We start from the raw sequence: 19,001 nt of genomic DNA, 5'->3' as shown, positions 1-19,001 counted from the left end.
AAAACATAAGTAGAGAATCAGCTGTAATATATGAACATTGTAGCAATATGGGACATTCCATCATTCCCAATCAGACCAATGTCATCATGTCTAAGGACAACACGTGGAAAAGGAAGGTGAAAGAGGCAGTTCAAATATGACAGCAGAGCCCAACATTAAACAGGGATGAGCAGTTTGAATTACTACCCATATACACCTGTCTCTTCATATCATGTGAACATTATAAGTCATGTGATCACAGTAGCTGCTGATGAAGGCAATGTGATATTACCAAAAGCTTTGAACTCTAAGATATCTAAGATATTTTTGCTCTGAGTAAGGGAAAATTCTAATAATTAGTTCACAATTACATCTAATATAGCAAAATTATTAGATCACATTATTCAATCTTGAGTAGTTTTGAAAGCATGAAACAGATCGCTGAGTGTAAAATTCAGTACTTCTTACTGACTGATACATTAATTAAAATGCTAGAATTGTTAAATATTTTGCTGATTGAAGCAAATTAATTGTCAGTACAAAACATTAGAGATTGTCCACTAACCATAGACAGCTGGCTTCGGAATCTACCATATTGCTGAGTTGTATCTAATTGATTATAATTGGATGAACATACAACAGCTGATATTTGATCAGAAAATTAATCTGTACTGTAAATGTCAAAGATATTCTCAACACAGGCTAACTTTTATTTCAATATGTACACATCATTATGACATCAATAACCTTTTTATTGGACCTGGTTAATATTGCTTTAACATCGATGCAATAATACCACCCAATATAGTGTAAATGGTGGTCTTACAGATGTGTAGCACTCGGTTATACAGTAAATGTTTTATGGACATTGTGCACACAGTTGGAAATTATGCTGAGTAATTAAAGGGTAATTCAAGAGTAATTGAGACTGATGTTCCATTCCAAATCAATGTGCATCATAAAAACACATAGGTTGGAATTTCTTTGCATCAGAAATGGATAAAATTCAAATTCCAGCATCAATACCTGAGAGTATGTATCTACTAAGAATCCTGTACAGGTATATGCTCTATGTTCCATCTAAAAATTGCAACATTTTTGTATTTAATTTGAAAATTGGTAGAAAATTTAGGAAACACTATAGATTTACATGTCCTTTCATTGAGTCATTTATATCATTCACTAGGCAGTTAGCAACTTAAAAAACAACCCAAACATACAGTTTATTATAACAATTATTTACCTAACGATGATTTGCTATATGAAGATATATTCAAGTCACATGTACATTTAACAATAGATACACATTATCTTTTTCAGGTTGATGTGGCAACAGATTTTATAGACTTTAACAACCATGGAAACCAAGGAAACAGAGCAATTTTTTTGCTGTGTATTTAACTTGCCAAAGAAATGCTATCCAAGATTCGATAAATTCCAGAAGCAGTTGCTTAGAATCAGCACAAGGTTTCAAGTGACACTAGAGAAGTTTAATAAACTGACCAAAACTGAAGGTTTATGTCATTTGTATCAACATATTAGCTGTAAAACATTAGGCAGTTATTGACTAAACTTTTCCTTTCATAATTTGATTTCATTAGTAAGTTTTTGAAGACAATTGGCATTACACTTATGTTCTCAAGAAAACATTTATTAGGAACTTTTTTCTGACCAATAATTTATCAGGTCAATCTAAGAAATTGTATCCTGCTAGAGGTTAATTGAAACAGCTTGTTGGCTATGAGGGAAGAATTGGCAACCCACTGGTTATAAATTAAATGTCCTCAGTTGTCCCACTCCTTGAAAATTACTGTTCTTATTTTAGGTAAACATATGAGTAAAATAATCTAATATTATAACTACTAATTGTGAATGATCTGTCAACAAGAGAAACTGCTATTTGCACCTTAACCATTCTTGAAAGGAAAATGTTTTGCCATTCAGGATTCAAATATGGCTGCCATGAGTAATTTTTTTATTATTTATAGTAATGATTGCAATAAATAATGAAGAAAATTAATCTGACATATTTTCAAATAACCATCAACAGCATTTAGCCAAATTTAGCAGTGTGCATGTTGACATCAATGTCTTTCAAGTTTTTACAAATGTACTTTATTTAAATGTGGCTGTTTTTTCAAAACCAAAAACCATAAGATAAATTTTCCTCAAAAACCCCACAGCAGAAATGAACCGAAATGTGAAAGAACATCTTAAAATTAGACCGTAGTTGTAAAATTGATTTGATTTCTGTAAAATATAAATTCAATAAACATTTAAATAAGCTTTCAAAAATTGAGTTGTCAGAATCAAATAAACTTTAGCCCAGGAACAGTGAAAACATTTAATTCTATACAAATTATATCAGTTTACCATCAGTTATTGTTGCATTCCTATAAATATGATTTCTTTTCTTGAAAAACTAAACGAAATTTAAAAGCAAATATTTAACCAAATAGCAGTGTTTATAAAAGGCAAATGTAAATACAAATCCTTGATGTTTGGGTACTTTATTCAGTAGAAATACAGATATTGTTCTTTAAACACGACATCTGCAATTTAATTCTCTAGAGGGAAAAAACTCCATCATCCTTGCAATCAACCTGCCTAGAGTTGGGTTTTCTTTATGTTGCTTGTTTGGATTTCATTGATAGTTTTGAAAAACAGAGCATTCTGGTTGAAATTAAAATTTGTAGTTTTGGTTGGGTTTAATCACACTTTTAACACATTATTGGCCATGCCATACCTAGAAAGTAGGATCTAAGTGCTTTTCCCAAGGTCACACTAATCCAACTGATGTAGGCTGGCCTGTGATGGTAAGATTACAAGATTAAAACTCTACCAAGTAAGCTACTGCAGTTTTGCCTAATAAAATAAGTGTTAAAGTAATATACATTATGTTAGTTAATGTTTAAAATGTTATTGATGAGTGAGAACCAAAACTGAACATGCCTGATAGGAATCATTAAAACAAGAGACTTTACTAAATCAAAATTAATAATGCAAGCAGTATCAAGGATGGTATTGCAACATTAACATCAGAAATCAACAGGTGCTTTTTGATGCTTTGTCTCAAACTGAATGCCTTCCCACTTGCTTCTACTGAATTAAAGTATATTGTTGTTATGGTGTATTTTTTCAAATGTATTTATGCACATTAAACTTTATTTCTTGCTAAGATAAATGTGTTAAATATGTGTGATGTGATGAATTTATCTCCCTTGATGATGTGGATGCATGCATAGCATATATATATATATATGAGTGTGTGTGTGTGTGTTATTTTCTAATTGTATATTACCAATCTCTTCTCAGGTAGGATGACTATTAATGCATATTACACTTTTGGGATATATATGTGACATAAGATTGGGTTACTGTTACTTTTCTCTTATTCAGTGCTGTTTCCTTTTATATAGGGATCATTTGTTATTTTTTCCTACAGGGACAGAAACTCTTCTGCAGATAAAACAAGCTGTTAAGAATTTGGCAGATGCACCAACTGTAAAGGTTGCCATTTTTGGAAATTTTCATGATGAACTGTCATCTTGTAACTTGGTTACTGCCAGAGACAGCAGACATCTTCCCAATGAATGTTTTCCTTCAAAGCTTAGAAGAAGTGAATGGATCAACAAGTATATGAAATGTGATGATGCTGAAGGAAAGCCATTGACTCATGTCTACATAATATGTGTGGACAAGAATGACAATTTGCAGGCAAGTGTTTTTTATCTCATGATATACCATCACATAGACATTATAAATTTCATGCTGAAGGTTCAATATTATGAGTTTATAATTATTATTTATGAAGAATCTTTGTATCATTCTATTTTTACAATCACCGTCAAGGAAAATTCATGATATTGTAGACAAGATGGGCTTCAGGGTGTGCCCTCCCATGTGTCCTACAAGGCTACTAATGGAGGCAGTAGTCACAACAGCACATTGGTTAGCATGCAGGAATTGCAATGGAGGATGCAGGTTAAAATCCTACAATCATAAATGTCTGGGTCAGTTGTCATGGTGCATCCTTGTACAAGTCACTTTACACCAATTGCCCAGGTATGACATAACTTTACCCCAATCTGCCCTGGTACCATATAACTTTATACCAATTGCCCTGCCATGAGATAACTTGATTATGCTGCAAAAGAAACCTAACCAAGAAAACATAATTGCTGTGATAAGTAGATATTAAAAACTCTCTGATATACCCTTATACAAACATTTGATCCATTTGAGACAAACTGCATCTTCTTTAGTATAATTAGTTTGGAAACAAAGAAAATTCAGACAAATATTTGATTTCACTTTTTTCATGGAGTACCAATTTTGGTGGACTTAATCATTGCTCTAGATCACATATTTGTAGACCTAACAAACCATGGTTCTTCTATGGAAACACAATGAAACATTATCCTACTGTGGAATACTTGGACTTACTCCCCCATACACAACTTTTTGTATTTGACAGAAATGTCATCATTCACAAAACTTTAAATAGGGGTACCCAGGAAGCAATACAAACTTGTTTCTTGGATCCATATCAATTCCAAAGAGGCATTTTCCAGTCAGTATTAAACAGAAAGAGGAAGTTAATATTAATCTTAAACAGGCTTAATGTGAAAATAGAGTACAATATGCGTTTGCAAATTTTAATTGGAAAAGTTACATTATCCTCCAAAGATGCACATTTGACACATACAGAGGAAACATTTAACACTGAACAAAGAGATTTGAAAATAGATTTGCTATAACATAACAGAGCCACAAAATGCTCAGCAATTAATATTCCTCACTGTTAAACATTTTTGACCTTTTTCTGAATAATTTCCCATTTTAGCTCAACTAGCAAGAACAATCTGTGTTTATGCTAGGGTCCTTTATTCATTGCCCCACTGTCATCCAGTATGGCCATCATGACTAAAAATAGAAAGCCTGTAAACAAATTCTTCTCAAAAACTGCTCAAGAGAATTTAATCAGATGTGATGAAATCATCCAAGCATGAAGCTTAGATTTTTATAAATGATGCAATCCAGAAAACAAATATATATACCTTTAAGTGGCTTCTTTTCATGCACTGCACTTATAGAATTTGACCAAATTTGATAAAAAGCATTATGATGTAGAGGGGTATCAGAGTTATGCAAATGATACCAATCCATCATCAACTATAGTGACTGCTGCTAATAATTGAAAACCTTCAGTAGCCTTCTTCTCAAAAACTGATCATCAATGGAATTTGATCAAATTTCATAGAAAGCATCCAGGCCTGCAATAATGTGTGTATGTGTGTGTGACTTCCATTACTTAAGATAGAAAAGCATTAAAAAATTTCAGATGCTGGACAGCAGAATTTATTCAACATTTAGAGGGTTCTATAAAAGGTGCAAATCTACCAGGAAATATCGATGCCAATACAAAGATTATAAAAATGTCAAACAAGTTCTCAGAAACTGTTCTGCAGAATTTGACCAGAATTGACAGTAGTAGGACAAAATAATGCTATATATTTGTAATCCAGTAATAAAACAACAGTGGAGGAGGGCATTACTATTGTTATGTTTTTATTTGTTTCTCTTTAAGTTTTGATATGTCAGCATCACAGTTTATATGCTGAAGTTACCAGTTCAGCTGTAAAAGATGGGCATGGTCAGTACTGATTTTGTTTTTGTTCCATATACGGTAAACTGTTACAGGGTTAGGGCTGTGATAAAATTGTGCAGGTTGGATTACCAGAGTCAAATATACCTTTTGGCCCCAGGACAGTGATGCCCGGAAAATTGTACACAGATAATGCTGATTTGCCATCATACATGGCCATTAGTGTTAGCAATGGTAAATCCTTTAAATGATTTCTTCTCAGAAACACTCATCAGAATCTAACCAAATTTCACCGTTATGGCCTTGAGGGCTTTTAAGTTTGTATCAGTGGTGCCAATCTATGATGAAGTATGACTACTGTTACTTAAAATAGAAAAACTAACTTCTTTTAACAAATGCTTTAGTGAATTTGGCCAGATTTGACGAATATGTCCAACCTTTCATATTTCTGCAATTTTGCTGCTATTCCACCATTAAATATGGCCACCTTTATTAAAAGTAGATGAACATTTAGGCAGCTGTATCTAAATTAAACTGCTAAAAAATGTGACAAATTTTGAGATAATGGGCCATGGTGTAGGGTCCTGACCATATGGAACAAATGATGCTGAATGGCCATAATTATAGATGAGAGTATGAAATACAGAGAACCTTGAAACAGTTTTTTCATACCATATGCAATCAGCTGTACTGGAAGAAATCTCAACAGACAGCATCATATTTAGCAAGATTTCTTAGTTAACCTTTCTTGCATTTGGTCATTAGACAAATGGCATACAGACCAGTGATATCATGCTTATTAGACCTCTTTTTCTTATTATAACCAGTCTGGCAATTATAATTTCAGATGCAAGTTAGTTTTCATTTTTAAAGTTAATTCAGAACATAGTGCAGTTTAAATGGCATGCCCACCCATGTTGCCTAGACATGTGTCATATGTCAGGAATCAGAATCCCTTATGTGATGGAGACTTTTCTGAAAACCTTTTTATTCAATGTACAGTATAGTCTAGGATTTAAAGAACCATTTTATTATAGTCTTCTTCCCTGTCCCGTGTTCTTGTTGTCAAAATAACAAATCTGAGACAGTACCTAGGCACATCATCAGCATAATGGTAATTTCATCAGAAGTGAGTCTGTCCAGTCCTGATAAATGAAGTGGTGTTAATGATGGTGGAAAGAAACTTAAATGCACGCACCAAATCCTTATTGGGAATGTGTAGAAACTACAGTAGGAGACTATGTGATGTGTATAAGAGCATGCAGCAGTTATGTTACACTTTCATACTGAAAACACCCAAATCAGATATTATGTTGGGACTACATCTAAGACAGCAAAAGTTAACAATCTAACACAGGTGAATAAAATGTTGCAAGATCTCAGATTTTATCTTTGTTCTCAGAAACAAAATGTCAGATGTCAGAGCTTTCAGATTTTGATCCTGAGTATTGGTTCTTGCTCATAAAGTTTCAAGCATACATGAGTAGGACTAGAAACCTGATGTCCTAGAATTATGCGGCCTTACAAATTTAGATCTCTGCTTAATGACTATTTTTTCTTAACATAGGAATTGTCCCAGAAAATCCAGCAAGATATAAAGTCACTTGGGTTTTCATCCTTCAATGACTTTCTGTTACTGGTTGGGTTGGATCCTTCACTTCAAAGAGAGGATTCTTCCATTAAGAACTTTGAGAAGGCCATGAGAGATGCTTTCCATGACACTGTTGAAGAAGACTGTCAAGGAGAAAGAGTCTGTTTCAAGTCATCTACAGTACAAGATTTGATATCATCCAAAGGAGAGCTGCCTAAAATGATCCAGTGCCATCTAGAATGGAAGGTGATTCAGCCTTTGCTGGATATGAGAGAACTAATTGAATCAAATACCCACAAATACAAGAAGAATTTTGAGGAAAGCTTTCAGGGTCCAGTAGCTATTGAGGAATCCCTAAAAGATAGATTCTCTCAGACTTTCTTAAAGAAGTCTTTCTCAAGCATTCAGGGATATATTTTGGATGTGCTTCTTGGTAAATTATTCTTTCAGGAAGGAAAACTAGACCACAGCAATATGGCAGAAACACTACTGGAAAATTTTGCACGAGCTCTGCAATGCCTTATGGTTGATGTCCTGGCAAAAATCTATGGAATCAAAGAATATCATATTCTTGAAATATTAGAAGGGATGATATTTAAAGAATGCAGTAACACCATATGCAATTGCATAAAGGAAATATTGCTTCCTAAACTTTCTGAAGGCTTTCAAAATTATGAATGCAGAGATTTGCAAAATGAACCAGATAGAAAAACATTTTGTGGCCTTTTCTCTGCAACTCACTGCAAGTCATTTTTATATAAACTGAAGAAAATTGCAGACACTGGAATGATGATGAAAATTGCATACCGAGTTCATGAAGAGTTAGAAAAGAGAGTGATGCCAACTGATAGAAATCTGGCCATACAGCACAAGCTTAAGTATGAGATAGAGAGCATCCTGAAGCAGACAGTTGCCTCAAACTACATAACTTACCAGCTGTCTCCAAGCGATAGTCTTATTGCAGGACTGAAGGATGATCTGATAAGGTGACTAATATTAGCTTTTGCACTTGAGGAATTTTTCACAACATATCAAATAAGTCCATTTATTATTCCCATGTTCATTTTCTTTTTGAAAGATTCAGGGATATTAATTGCCACACTTGTCAACAGAGCATACAAAATATTGTGCTGGCACCATCTGTTGATGCATCCGTTAGGGCACAAATTCATGAAACTTGGTACATTGGTTGCTCATGTGATGGAATTCGGTGAGAGGTGTACAGTTTTTAGTACCAGGTGGGTGGGAGGTATGGAGTCAGAGATCAGAATACACCCATAGGGAAATGTATATCAAGTCAGTGTACATACGTAAATATTAATTATGTACCGAAATAATGCTTCGTGCTAGCCTACTTAGAAGGCATCTCATGAGCATTCGAAAGATCTTTCTAATTAGAGCATGGAACAGGAGACAAGTTAGATTGTTTTGAGAGATTTATCCTGATTAGATGAGCTTTTTTGCAGTACAAAAATATCTGTCACCTTTTCAGCAAATTTGTGAAACTTCAGTTTCTACATGTAAGAATCCAATCAGCACAATATTTGTTCAAGGTTCCATGTTTTGGAGGCACATATAATGTTTTTACTGATTTAGTAAGGCACTGTAATGATTTGCCAATAAGTTTAAAAGATGAAATTATTTATGAATTATGTTTGATATGTATTTACATTTGATCCATTTAAATAAATCCCGATTACATTTTTGTTTGGAACAATTACATTGGAAACAGTTACATTGTTATGTTTCTTTATCAGGATTGAGGGCTTTGTAGGAGTGGCCATGGTTTGTGGAGAGCTTCAGGTCCATTGCACAACATATTCCTCTGAAAAGAAGAAGAAAGAAGTTCTGAAACAGATCGATAATGTTATTGCAAAACACAAATATGGGCAAAGCTACAAGATTGGCATCATCACAAAGAAACCTGAACTATTCTATTCCATTGGTTCGACCTTGCATTGCCCCGTGCTCAATAAACGCGGTACCCTTGGCGGGTTTGTGACTGATACAGATGGGCACTTGTATTGTCTTACATGTGCTCATGTTGTTCCAGATGATGCTGATGTCTATGTTGAGATCGGTGGACAACAAATTGGACCAATAATTATAGGAAGATCTGTAAACATGCAGGTTCCAGCAAAGTTGTCATGTCCGACAGTGGATTGTGCTGATATCATGGCTGTAAAGGTTAATGAGGACCAAAGACCCAGTTGCAATCCTTATTTCAAAACATCAGATGGAGAATCTGGGTCAAATGTTATGATTCAACCTTTTGATTACTCATTGAGAGAATGCCATGAAGTTTACAAATGGGGAGCAAAATCAAATCTTACACATGGACTTTTGCATACAGGAGACTATAGCAGAGAACTTTTTGATACTTTAAGTTTGAATGATAAGAAGTACCTATATGTTTTTGTTGAGCCTCCACCAGTTGATGATGACAGTTATGGGACCTTTGCATTACCAGGTGACAGCGGGGCCATCATTTGCTCAGAAACAGAAGACAATACTATAGAAACTGTTGCTATGATCCAAGGTGGAGATATGAATATTAGGACTGGTTCATTAATTGTGAATTACTCTCTTGGATTTTATCTGTGGTGTGGTCTTGATAAGTTGCTCACGAGGTTAGGTTTAGAATTAACTCCAGTGGAGTTCCACTAGCTGAATGAACGGATGCAAAATGATGAAGTTATATATACACGAATCCCGTAACAGTTATATCAGATTGTTTTGATGACAAAATATAATGATTTCCAGGAGATAAATACAAATTTTTTTTTAGTGTCTATATAGTTCCAAATAAAAATTATCCTTTGACTCCCTTAAGAGTTACTTAAAGTTCTTTTAGTGAAAAAATATAATGATTTCCAGGAGACAAATACAAATTTCAGTTTTGGTGTGTATATAGTTCCAAACAAAACTTCTCTTTTTCACTCATGTGATGTGACTGGTTTGGATTCATGTGTTGTTCTTCTTGGCACTTATGGACAATCAGCACCAGAAGAGATTGAGTGAGTTAGCATTATTGTTTTGTGAATTTTTCTTATTCATCTATTATCTTGAAGTAAGATGTTTTTTCACCTGGCATGTTAGTGAAGTTTTATTTTTGTATATACTGTTTTGTATCTTGTGAAATTTATTTTGAAATCATGAAATGCTATTTAACTTTACCCCGTGAATTTGTGTCTTCCTTTGTCAGCAGGAAATGTTTCTTATGTTAAATATAATCAGGTTATACCCATGTTGTAATAATCAGGTAAATAAGAAACTTCATTTTTATGTAATTTTGTATATAAAGTACACTATATTGTATGCTAGACTAGAAAAATATCAATCTGCATTACACAAAGAATTTGTTTTCAGACACAAATTTAGGGCAAGTGACTTTAAAAACAATGATATTCCCAACTCCAGTACCACTAGCCCTGATGCACATTCTCTGTGTCCAAAATGTGCCTATTTTTGTACTGTTATTTTCACACAATGTTGAAATTCCTGTGTTTTAAATATGAACAAAATAAACAAAATTCATATACAATAGACCTGTGTGTTTATTTACCTATCAAAATATTTCACCTAAAGCAGTGTTTTCCTCCAGGTTATGATATCAACCATTGTTCAATTGCCCCAGTGCTCAAATAATTTCTCAGACCAAGCTCAGGGCAAGTATCTTCAGCAAAATCATAATCACTTGCCCTACCATAATATTCACTTACCTTAGAAGGCCATATTTGTTTAATATTATTTTGATAACACCTGCCCTGTCCAGAAAAATTAATTGTTTGTCAATGATATTTGTGATATTGGTTACTGATCAGTGGTGAAGCAAGTGGTGTAGATTGTCTCTACTTTGTTATTTCCTGCTAATTAAATCCCAAGTGAACATTATCTATCCCTCTCTATCTATCCAAATGGGTCCTAATCAAAAATCAATCATGTCCCCAAACAAACAAGTTTAAACCATTGCTGTCTAGTGGTTTATCGCAGGCCTAGCCCATACATCAAAGTTAATTGTTATGTGGCATGCTGACTGTGACAGAATGTGCTGCAAGAACATCTACAAATATTACAAGCTCAGAAGTGAGATCTTTATTGCACCAAGACTAAAGCTAACTCCCATGACACAGATGAGAGATCAAACTGAAGATGCAGAGCATGTGAAAGCTGCACTATATGTAATTGGCTATCCAGATTTGATATTTTCAAAATTCAAGAGAACAAAAAAAAACACCAAATAAAACCAGTAGTGGCCTAAATAAAACCAAATCAGTATGCCATACATGGTACATCAGAAGTCTAAGCTAGAGTATTCAGACAATACGGGATAATTTATATCAGAAACCATGCAATTCTCTGAGAGAACAACTTTTTGGTAAGGACAAAACATTATTTGAAAAAAATGTGGTGTGGTGTTGAGAATGACTGCTGGTACAGTATATTGGTGAATCTGCAGTGTTAGAAACAAGGATTAAGCAAAACATAAGTAGAGAATCAGCTGTAATATATGAACATTGTAGCAATATGGGACATTCCATCATTCCCAATCAGACCAATGTCATCATGTCTAAGGACAACACGTGGAAAAGGAAGGTGAAAGAGGCAGTTCAAATATGACAGCAGAGCCCAACATTAAACAGGGATGAGCAGTTTGAATTACTACCCATATACACCTGTCTCTTCATATCATGTGAACATTATAAGTCATGTGATCACAGTAGCTGCTGATGAAGGCAATGTGATATTACCAAAAGCTTTGAACTCTAAGATATCTAAGATATTTTTGCTCTGAGTAAGGGAAAATTCTAATAATTAGTTCACAATTACATCTAATATAGCAAAATTATTAGATCACATTATTCAATCTTGAGTAGTTTTGAAAGCATGAAACAGATCGCTGAGTGTAAAATTCAGTACTTCTTACTGACTGATACATTAATTAAAATGCTAGAATTGTTAAACATTTTGCTGATTGAAGCAAATTAATTGTCAGTACAAAACATTAGAGATTGTCCACTAACCATAGACAGCTGGCTTCGGAATCTACCATATTGCTGAGTTGTATCTAATTGATTATAATTGGATGAACATACAACAGCTGATATTTGATCAGAAAATTAATCTGTACTGTAAATGTCAAAGATATTCTCAACACAGGCTAACTTTTATTTCAATATGTACACATCATTATGACATCAATAACCTTTTTATTGGACCTGGTTAATATTGATTTAACATCGATGCAATAATACCACCCAATATAGTGTAAATGGTGGTCTTACAGATGTGTAGCACTCGGTTATACAGTAAATGTTTTATGGACATTGTGCACACAGTTGGAAATTATGCTGAGTAATTAAAGGGTAATTCAAGAGTAATTAAGACTGATGTTCCATTCCAAATCAATGTGCATCATAAAAACACATAGGTTGGAATTTCTTTGCATCAGAAATGGATAAAATTCAAATTCCAGCATCAATACCTGAGAGTATGTATCTACTAAGAATCCTGTACAGGTATATGCTCTATGTTCCATCTAAAAATTGCAACATTTTTGTATTTAATTTGAAAATTGGTAGAAAATTTAGGAAACACTATAGATTTACATGTCCTTTCATTGAGTCATTTATATCATTCACTAGGCAGTTAGCAACTTAAAAAACAACCCAAACATACAGTTTATTATAACAATTATTTACCTAACGATGATTTGCTATATGAAGATATATTCAAGTCACATGTACATTTAACAATAGATACACATTATCTTTTTCAGGTTGATGTGGCAACAGATTTTATAGACTTTAACAACCATGGAAACCAAGGAAACAGAGCAATTTTTTTGCTGTGTATTTAACTTGCCAAAGAAATGCTATCCAAGATTCGATAAATTCCAGAAGCAGTTGCTTAGAATCAGCACAAGGTTTCAAGTGACACTAGAGAAGTTTAATAAACTGACCAAAACTGAAGGTTTATGTCATTTGTATCAACATATTAGCTGTAAAACATTAGGCAGTTATTGACTAAACTTTTCCTTTCATAATTTGATTTCATTAGTAAGTTTTTGAAGACAATTGGCATTACACTTATGTTCTCAAGAAAACATTTATTAGGAACTTTTTTCTGACCAATAATTTATCAGGTCAATCTAAGAAATTGTATCCTGCTAGAGGTTAATTGAAACAGCTTGTTGGCTATGAGGGAAGAATTGGCAACCCACTGGTTATAAATTAAATGTCCTCAGTTGTCCCACTCCTTGAAAATTACTGTTCTTATTTTAGGTAAACATATGAGTAAAATAATCTAATATTATAACTACTAATTGTGAATGATCTGTCAACAAGAGAAACTGCTATTTGCACCTTAACCATTCTTGAAAGGAAAATGTTTTGCCATTCAGGATTCAAATATGGCTGCCATGAGTAATTTTTTTATTATTTATAGTAATGATTGCAATAAATAATGAAGAAAATTAATCTGACATATTTTCAAATAACCATCAACAGCATTTAGCCAAATTTAGCAGTGTGCATGTTGACATCAATGTCTTTCAAGTTTTTACAAATGTACTTTATTTAAATGTGGCTGTTTTTTCAAAACCAAAAACCATAAGATAAATTTTCCTCAAAAACCCCACAGCAGAAATGAACCGAAATGTGAAAGAACATCTTAAAATTAGACCATAGTTGTAAAATTGATTTGATTTCTGTAAAATATAAATTCAATAAACATTTAAATAAGCTTTCAAAAATTGAGTTGTCAGAATCAAATAAACTTTAGCCCAGGAACAGTGAAAACATTTAATTCTATACAAATTATATCAGTTTACCATCAGTTATTGTTGCATTCCTATAAATATGATTTCTTTTCTTGAAAAACTAAACGAAATTTAAAAGCAAATATTTAACCAAATAGCAGTGTTTATAAAAGGCAAATGTAAATACAAATCCTTGATGTTTGGGTACTTTATTCAGTAGAAATACAGATATTGTTCTTTAAACACGACATCTGCAATTTAATTCTCTAGAGGGAAAAAACTCCATCATCCTTGCAATCAACCTGCCTAGAGTTGGGTTTTCTTTATGTTGCTTGTTTGGATTTCATTGATAGTTTTGAAAAACAGAGCATTCTGGTTGAAATTAAAATTTGTAGTTTTGGTTGGGTTTAATCACACTTTTAACACATTATTGGCCATGCCATACCTAGAAAGTAGGATCTAAGTGCTTTTCCCAAGGTCACACTAATCCAACTGATGTAGGCTGGCCTGTGATGGTGAGATTACAAGATTAAAACTCTACCAAGTAAGCTACTGCAGTTTTGCCTAATAAAATAAGTGTTAAAGTAATATACATTATGTTAGTTAATGTTTAAAATGTTATTGATGAGTGAGAACCAAAACTGAACATGCCTGATAGGAATCATTAAAACAAGAGACTTTACTAAATCAAAATTAATAATGCAAGCAGTATCAAGGATGGTATTGCAACATTAACATCAGAAATCAACAGGTGCTTTTTGATGCTTTGTCTCAAACTGAATGCCTTCCCACTTGCTTCTACTGAATTAAAGTATATTGTTGTTATGGTGTATTTTTTCAAATGTATTTATGCACATTAAACTTTATTTCTTGCTAAGATAAATGTGTTAAATATGTGTGATGTGATGAATTTATCTCCCTTGATGATGTGGATGCATGCATAGCATATATATATATATATGAGTGTGTGTGTGTGTGTTATTTTCTAATTGTATATTACCAATCTCTTCTCAGGTAGGATGACTATTAATGCATATTACACTTTTGGGATATATATGTGACATAAGATTGGGTTACTGTTACTTTTCTCTTATTCAGTGCTGTTTCCTTTTATATAGGGATCATTTGTTATTTTTTCCTACAGGGACAGAAACTCTTCTGCAGATAAAACAAGCTGTTAAGAATTTGGCAGATGCACCAACTGTAAAGGTTGCCATTTTTGGAAATTTTCATGATGAACTGTCATCTTGTAACTTGGTTACTGCCAGAGACAGCAGACATCTTCCCAATGAATGTTTTCCTTCAAAGCTTAGAAGAAGTGAATGGATCAACAAGTATATGAAATGTGATGATGCTGAAGGAAAGCCATTGACTCATGTCTACATAATATGTGTGGACAAGAATGACAATTTGCAGGCAAGTGTTTTTTATCTCATGATATACCATCACATAGACATTATAAATTTCATGCTGAAGGTTCAATATTATGAGTTTATAATTATTATTTATGAAGAATCTTTGTATCATTCTATTTTTACAATCACCGTCAAGGAAAATTCATGATATTGTAGACAAGATGGGCTTCAGGGTGTGCCCTCCCATGTGTCCTACAAGGCTACTAATGGAGGCAGTAGTCACAACAGCACATTGGTTAGCATGCAGGAATTGCAATGGAGGATGCAGGTTAAAATCCTACAATCATAAATGTCTGGGTCAGTTGTCATGGTGCATCCTTGTACAAGTCACTTTACACCAATTGCCCAGGTATGACATAACTTTACCCCAATCTGCCCTGGTACCATATAACTTTATACCAATTGCCCTGCAATGAGATAACTTGATTATGCTGCAAAAGAAACCTAACCAAGAAAACATAATTGCTGTGATAAGTAGATATTAAAAACTCTCTGATATACCCTTATACAAACATTTGATCCATTTGAGACAAACTGCATCTTCTTTAGTATAATTAGTTTGGAAACAAAGAAAATTCAGACAAATATTTGATTTCACTTTTTTCATGGAGTACCAATTTTGGTGGACTTAATCATTGCTCTAGATCACATATTTGTAGACCTAACAAACCATGGTTCTTCTATGGAAACACAATGAAACATTATCCTACTGTGGAATACTTGGACTTACTCCCCCATACACAACTTTTTGTATTTGACAGAAATGTCATCATTCACAAAACTTTAAATAGGGGTACCCAGGAAGCAATACAAACTTGTTTCTTGGATCCATATCAATTCCAAAGAGGCATTTTCCAGTCAGTATTAAACAGAAAGAGGAAGTTAATATTAATCTTAAACAGGCTTAATGTGAAAATAGAGTACAATATGCGTTTGCAAATTTTAATTGGAAAAGTTACATTATCCTCCAAAGATGCACATTTGACACATACAGAGGAAACATTTAACACTGAACAAAGAGATTTGAAAATAGATTTGCTATAACATAACAGAGCCACAAAATGCTCAGCAATTAATATTCCTCACTGTTAAACATTTTTGACCTTTTTCTGAATAATTTCCCATTTTAGCTCAACTAGCAAGAACAATCTGTGTTTATGCTAGGGTCCTTTATTCATTGCCCCACTGTCATCCAGTATGGCCATCATGACTAAAAATAGAAAGCCTGTAAACAAATTCTTCTCAAAAACTGCTCAAGAGAATTTAATCAGATGTGATGAAATCATCCAAGCATGAAGCTTAGATTTTTATAAATGATGCAATCCAGAAAACAAATATATATACCTTTAAGTGGCTTCTTTTCATGCACTGCACTTATAGAATTTGACCAAATTTGATAAAAAGCATTATGATGTAGAGGGGTATCAGAGTTATGCAAATGATACCAATCCATCATCAACTATAGTGACTGCTGCTAATAATTGAAAACCTTCAGTAGCCTTCTTCTCAAAAACTGATCATCAATGGAATTTGATCAAATTTCATAGAAAGCATCCAGGCCTGCAATAATGTGTGTATGTGTGTGTGACTTCCATTACTTAAGATAGAAAAGCATTAAAAAATTTCAGATGCTGGACAGCAGAATTTATTCAACATTTAGAGGGTTCTATAAAAGGTGCAAATCTACCAGGAAATATCGATGCCAATACAAAGATTATAAAAATGTCAAACAAGTTCTCAGAAACTGTTCTGCAGAATTTGACCAGAATTGACAGTAGTAGGACAAAATAATGCTATATATTTGTAATCCAGTAATAAAACAACAGTGGAGGAGGGCATTACTATTGTTATGTTTTTATTTGTTTCTCTTTAAGTTTTGATATGTCAGCATCACAGTTTATATGCTGAAGTTACCAGTTCAGCTGTAAAAGATGGGCATGGTCAGTACTGATTTTGTTTTTGTTCCATATACGGTAAACTGTTACAGGGTTAGGGCTGTGATAAAATTGTGCAGGTTGGATTACCAGAATCAAATATACCTTTTGGCCCCAGGACAGTGATGCCCGGAAAATTGTACACAGATAATGCTGATTTGCCATCATACATGGCCATTAGTGTTAGCAATGGTAAATCCTTTAAATGATTTCTTCTCAGAAACACTCATCAGAATCTAACCAAATTTCACCGTTATGGCCTTGAGGGCTTTTAAGTTTGTATCAGTGGTGCCAATCTATGATGAAGTATGACTACTGTTACTTAAAATAGAAAAACTAACTTCTTTTAACAAATGCTTTAGTGAATTTGGCCAGATTTGACGAATATGTCCAACCTTTCATATTTCTGCAATTTTGCTGCTATTCCACCATTAAATATGGCCACCTTTATTAAAAGTAGATGAACATTTAGGCAGCTGTATCTAAATTAAACTGCTAAAAAATGTGACAAATTTTGAGATAATGGGCCATGGTGTAGGGTCCTGACCATATGGAACAAATGATGCTGAATGGCCATAATTATAGATGAGAGTATGAAATACAGAGAACCTTGAAACAGTTTTTTCATACCATATGCAATCAGCTGTACTGGAAGAAATCTCAACAGACAGCATCATATTTAGCAAGATTTCTTAGTTAACCTTTCTTGCATTTGGTCATTAGACAAATGGCATACAGACCAGTGATATCATGCTTATTAGACCTCTTTTTCTTATTATAACCAGTCTGGCAATTATAATTTCAGATGCAAGTTAATTTTCATTTTTAAAGTTAATTCAGAACATAGTGCAGTTTAAATGGCATGCCCACCCATGTTGCCTAGACATGTGTCATATGTCAGGAATCAGAATCCCTTATGTGATGGAGACTTTTCTGAAAACCTTTTTATTCAATGTACAGTATAGTCTAGGATTTAAAGAACCATTTTATTATAGTCTTCTTCCCTGTCCCGTGTTCTTGTTGTCAAAATAACAAATCTGAGACAGTACCTAGGCACATCATCAGCATAATGGTAATTTCATCAGAAGTGAGTCTGTCCAGTCCTGATAAATGAAGTGGTGTTAATGATGGTGGAAAGAAACTTAAATGCACGCACCAAATCCTTATTGGGAATGTGTAGAAACTACAGTAGGAGAGTATGTGATGTGTATAAGAGCATGCAGCAGTTATGTTACACTTTCATACTGAAAACACCCAAATCAGATATTATGTTGGGACTACATCTAAGACAGCAAAAGTTAACAATCTAACACAGGTGAATAAAATGTTGCAAGATCTCAGATTTTATCTTTGTTCTCAGAAACAAAATGTCAGATGTCAGAGCTTTCAGATTTTGATCCTGAGTATTGGTTCTTGCTCATAAAGTTTCAAGCATACATGAGTAGGACTAGAAACCTGATGTCCTAGAATTATGCGGCCTTACAAATTTAGATCTCTGCTTAATGACTATTTTTTCTTAACATAGGAATTGTCCCAGAAAATCCAGCAAGATATAAAGTCACTTGGGTTTTCATCCTTCAATGACTTTCTGTTACTGGTTGGGTTGGATCCTTCACTTCAAAGAGAGGATTCTTCCATTAAGAACTTTGAGAAGGCCATGAGAGATGCTTTCCATGACACTGTTGAAGAAGACTGTTAAGGAGAAAGAGTCTGT

General features: G+C 33.7%; 3 protein-coding genes across 3 annotated transcripts; all 3 read left to right on the top strand.

The window, feature by feature from the left end:
* The first annotated feature begins 1,058 nt into the window (after positions 1-1,058).
* Positions 1,059-5,838, top strand: LOC149775509 (uncharacterized). The gene is made up of 3 exons (XM_089943489.1): positions 1,059-1,493; positions 3,425-3,696; positions 5,689-5,838. Exons 1-3 carry the CDS (start codon positions 1,337-1,339, stop codon positions 5,836-5,838), a joined length of 579 nt encoding a protein of 192 aa, XP_089799615.1. The 5' UTR covers positions 1,059-1,336.
* A 1,295-nt stretch (positions 5,839-7,133) lies between these two features.
* On the top strand, positions 7,134-10,722 carry LOC149775508 (uncharacterized). Its single transcript, XM_089943838.1, has 2 exons — positions 7,134-8,164; positions 8,936-10,722. Exons 1-2 carry the CDS (start codon positions 7,287-7,289, stop codon positions 9,843-9,845), a joined length of 1,788 nt encoding a protein of 595 aa, XP_089799964.1. The 5' UTR covers positions 7,134-7,286; the 3' UTR covers positions 9,846-10,722.
* Positions 10,723-12,183: 1,461 nt separating this feature from the next.
* On the top strand, positions 12,184-18,986 carry LOC149775507 (uncharacterized). Its single transcript, XM_089943487.1, has 3 exons — positions 12,184-13,151; positions 15,083-15,354; positions 18,813-18,986. Exons 1-3 carry the CDS (start codon positions 12,995-12,997, stop codon positions 18,984-18,986), a joined length of 603 nt encoding a protein of 200 aa, XP_089799613.1. The 5' UTR covers positions 12,184-12,994.
* The last annotated feature ends 15 nt before the right edge of the window (positions 18,987-19,001 follow it).

This window comes from Sinohyriopsis cumingii, chromosome 19, assembly GCF_028554795.1.
Source record: "Sinohyriopsis cumingii isolate HCF-2022 chromosome 19, ASM2855479v2, whole genome shotgun sequence".
Taxonomy (NCBI): Eukaryota; Metazoa; Mollusca; class Bivalvia; order Unionida; family Unionidae; genus Sinohyriopsis; species Sinohyriopsis cumingii.
This window is presented reverse-complemented; position numbering and strand designations above follow the sequence as displayed.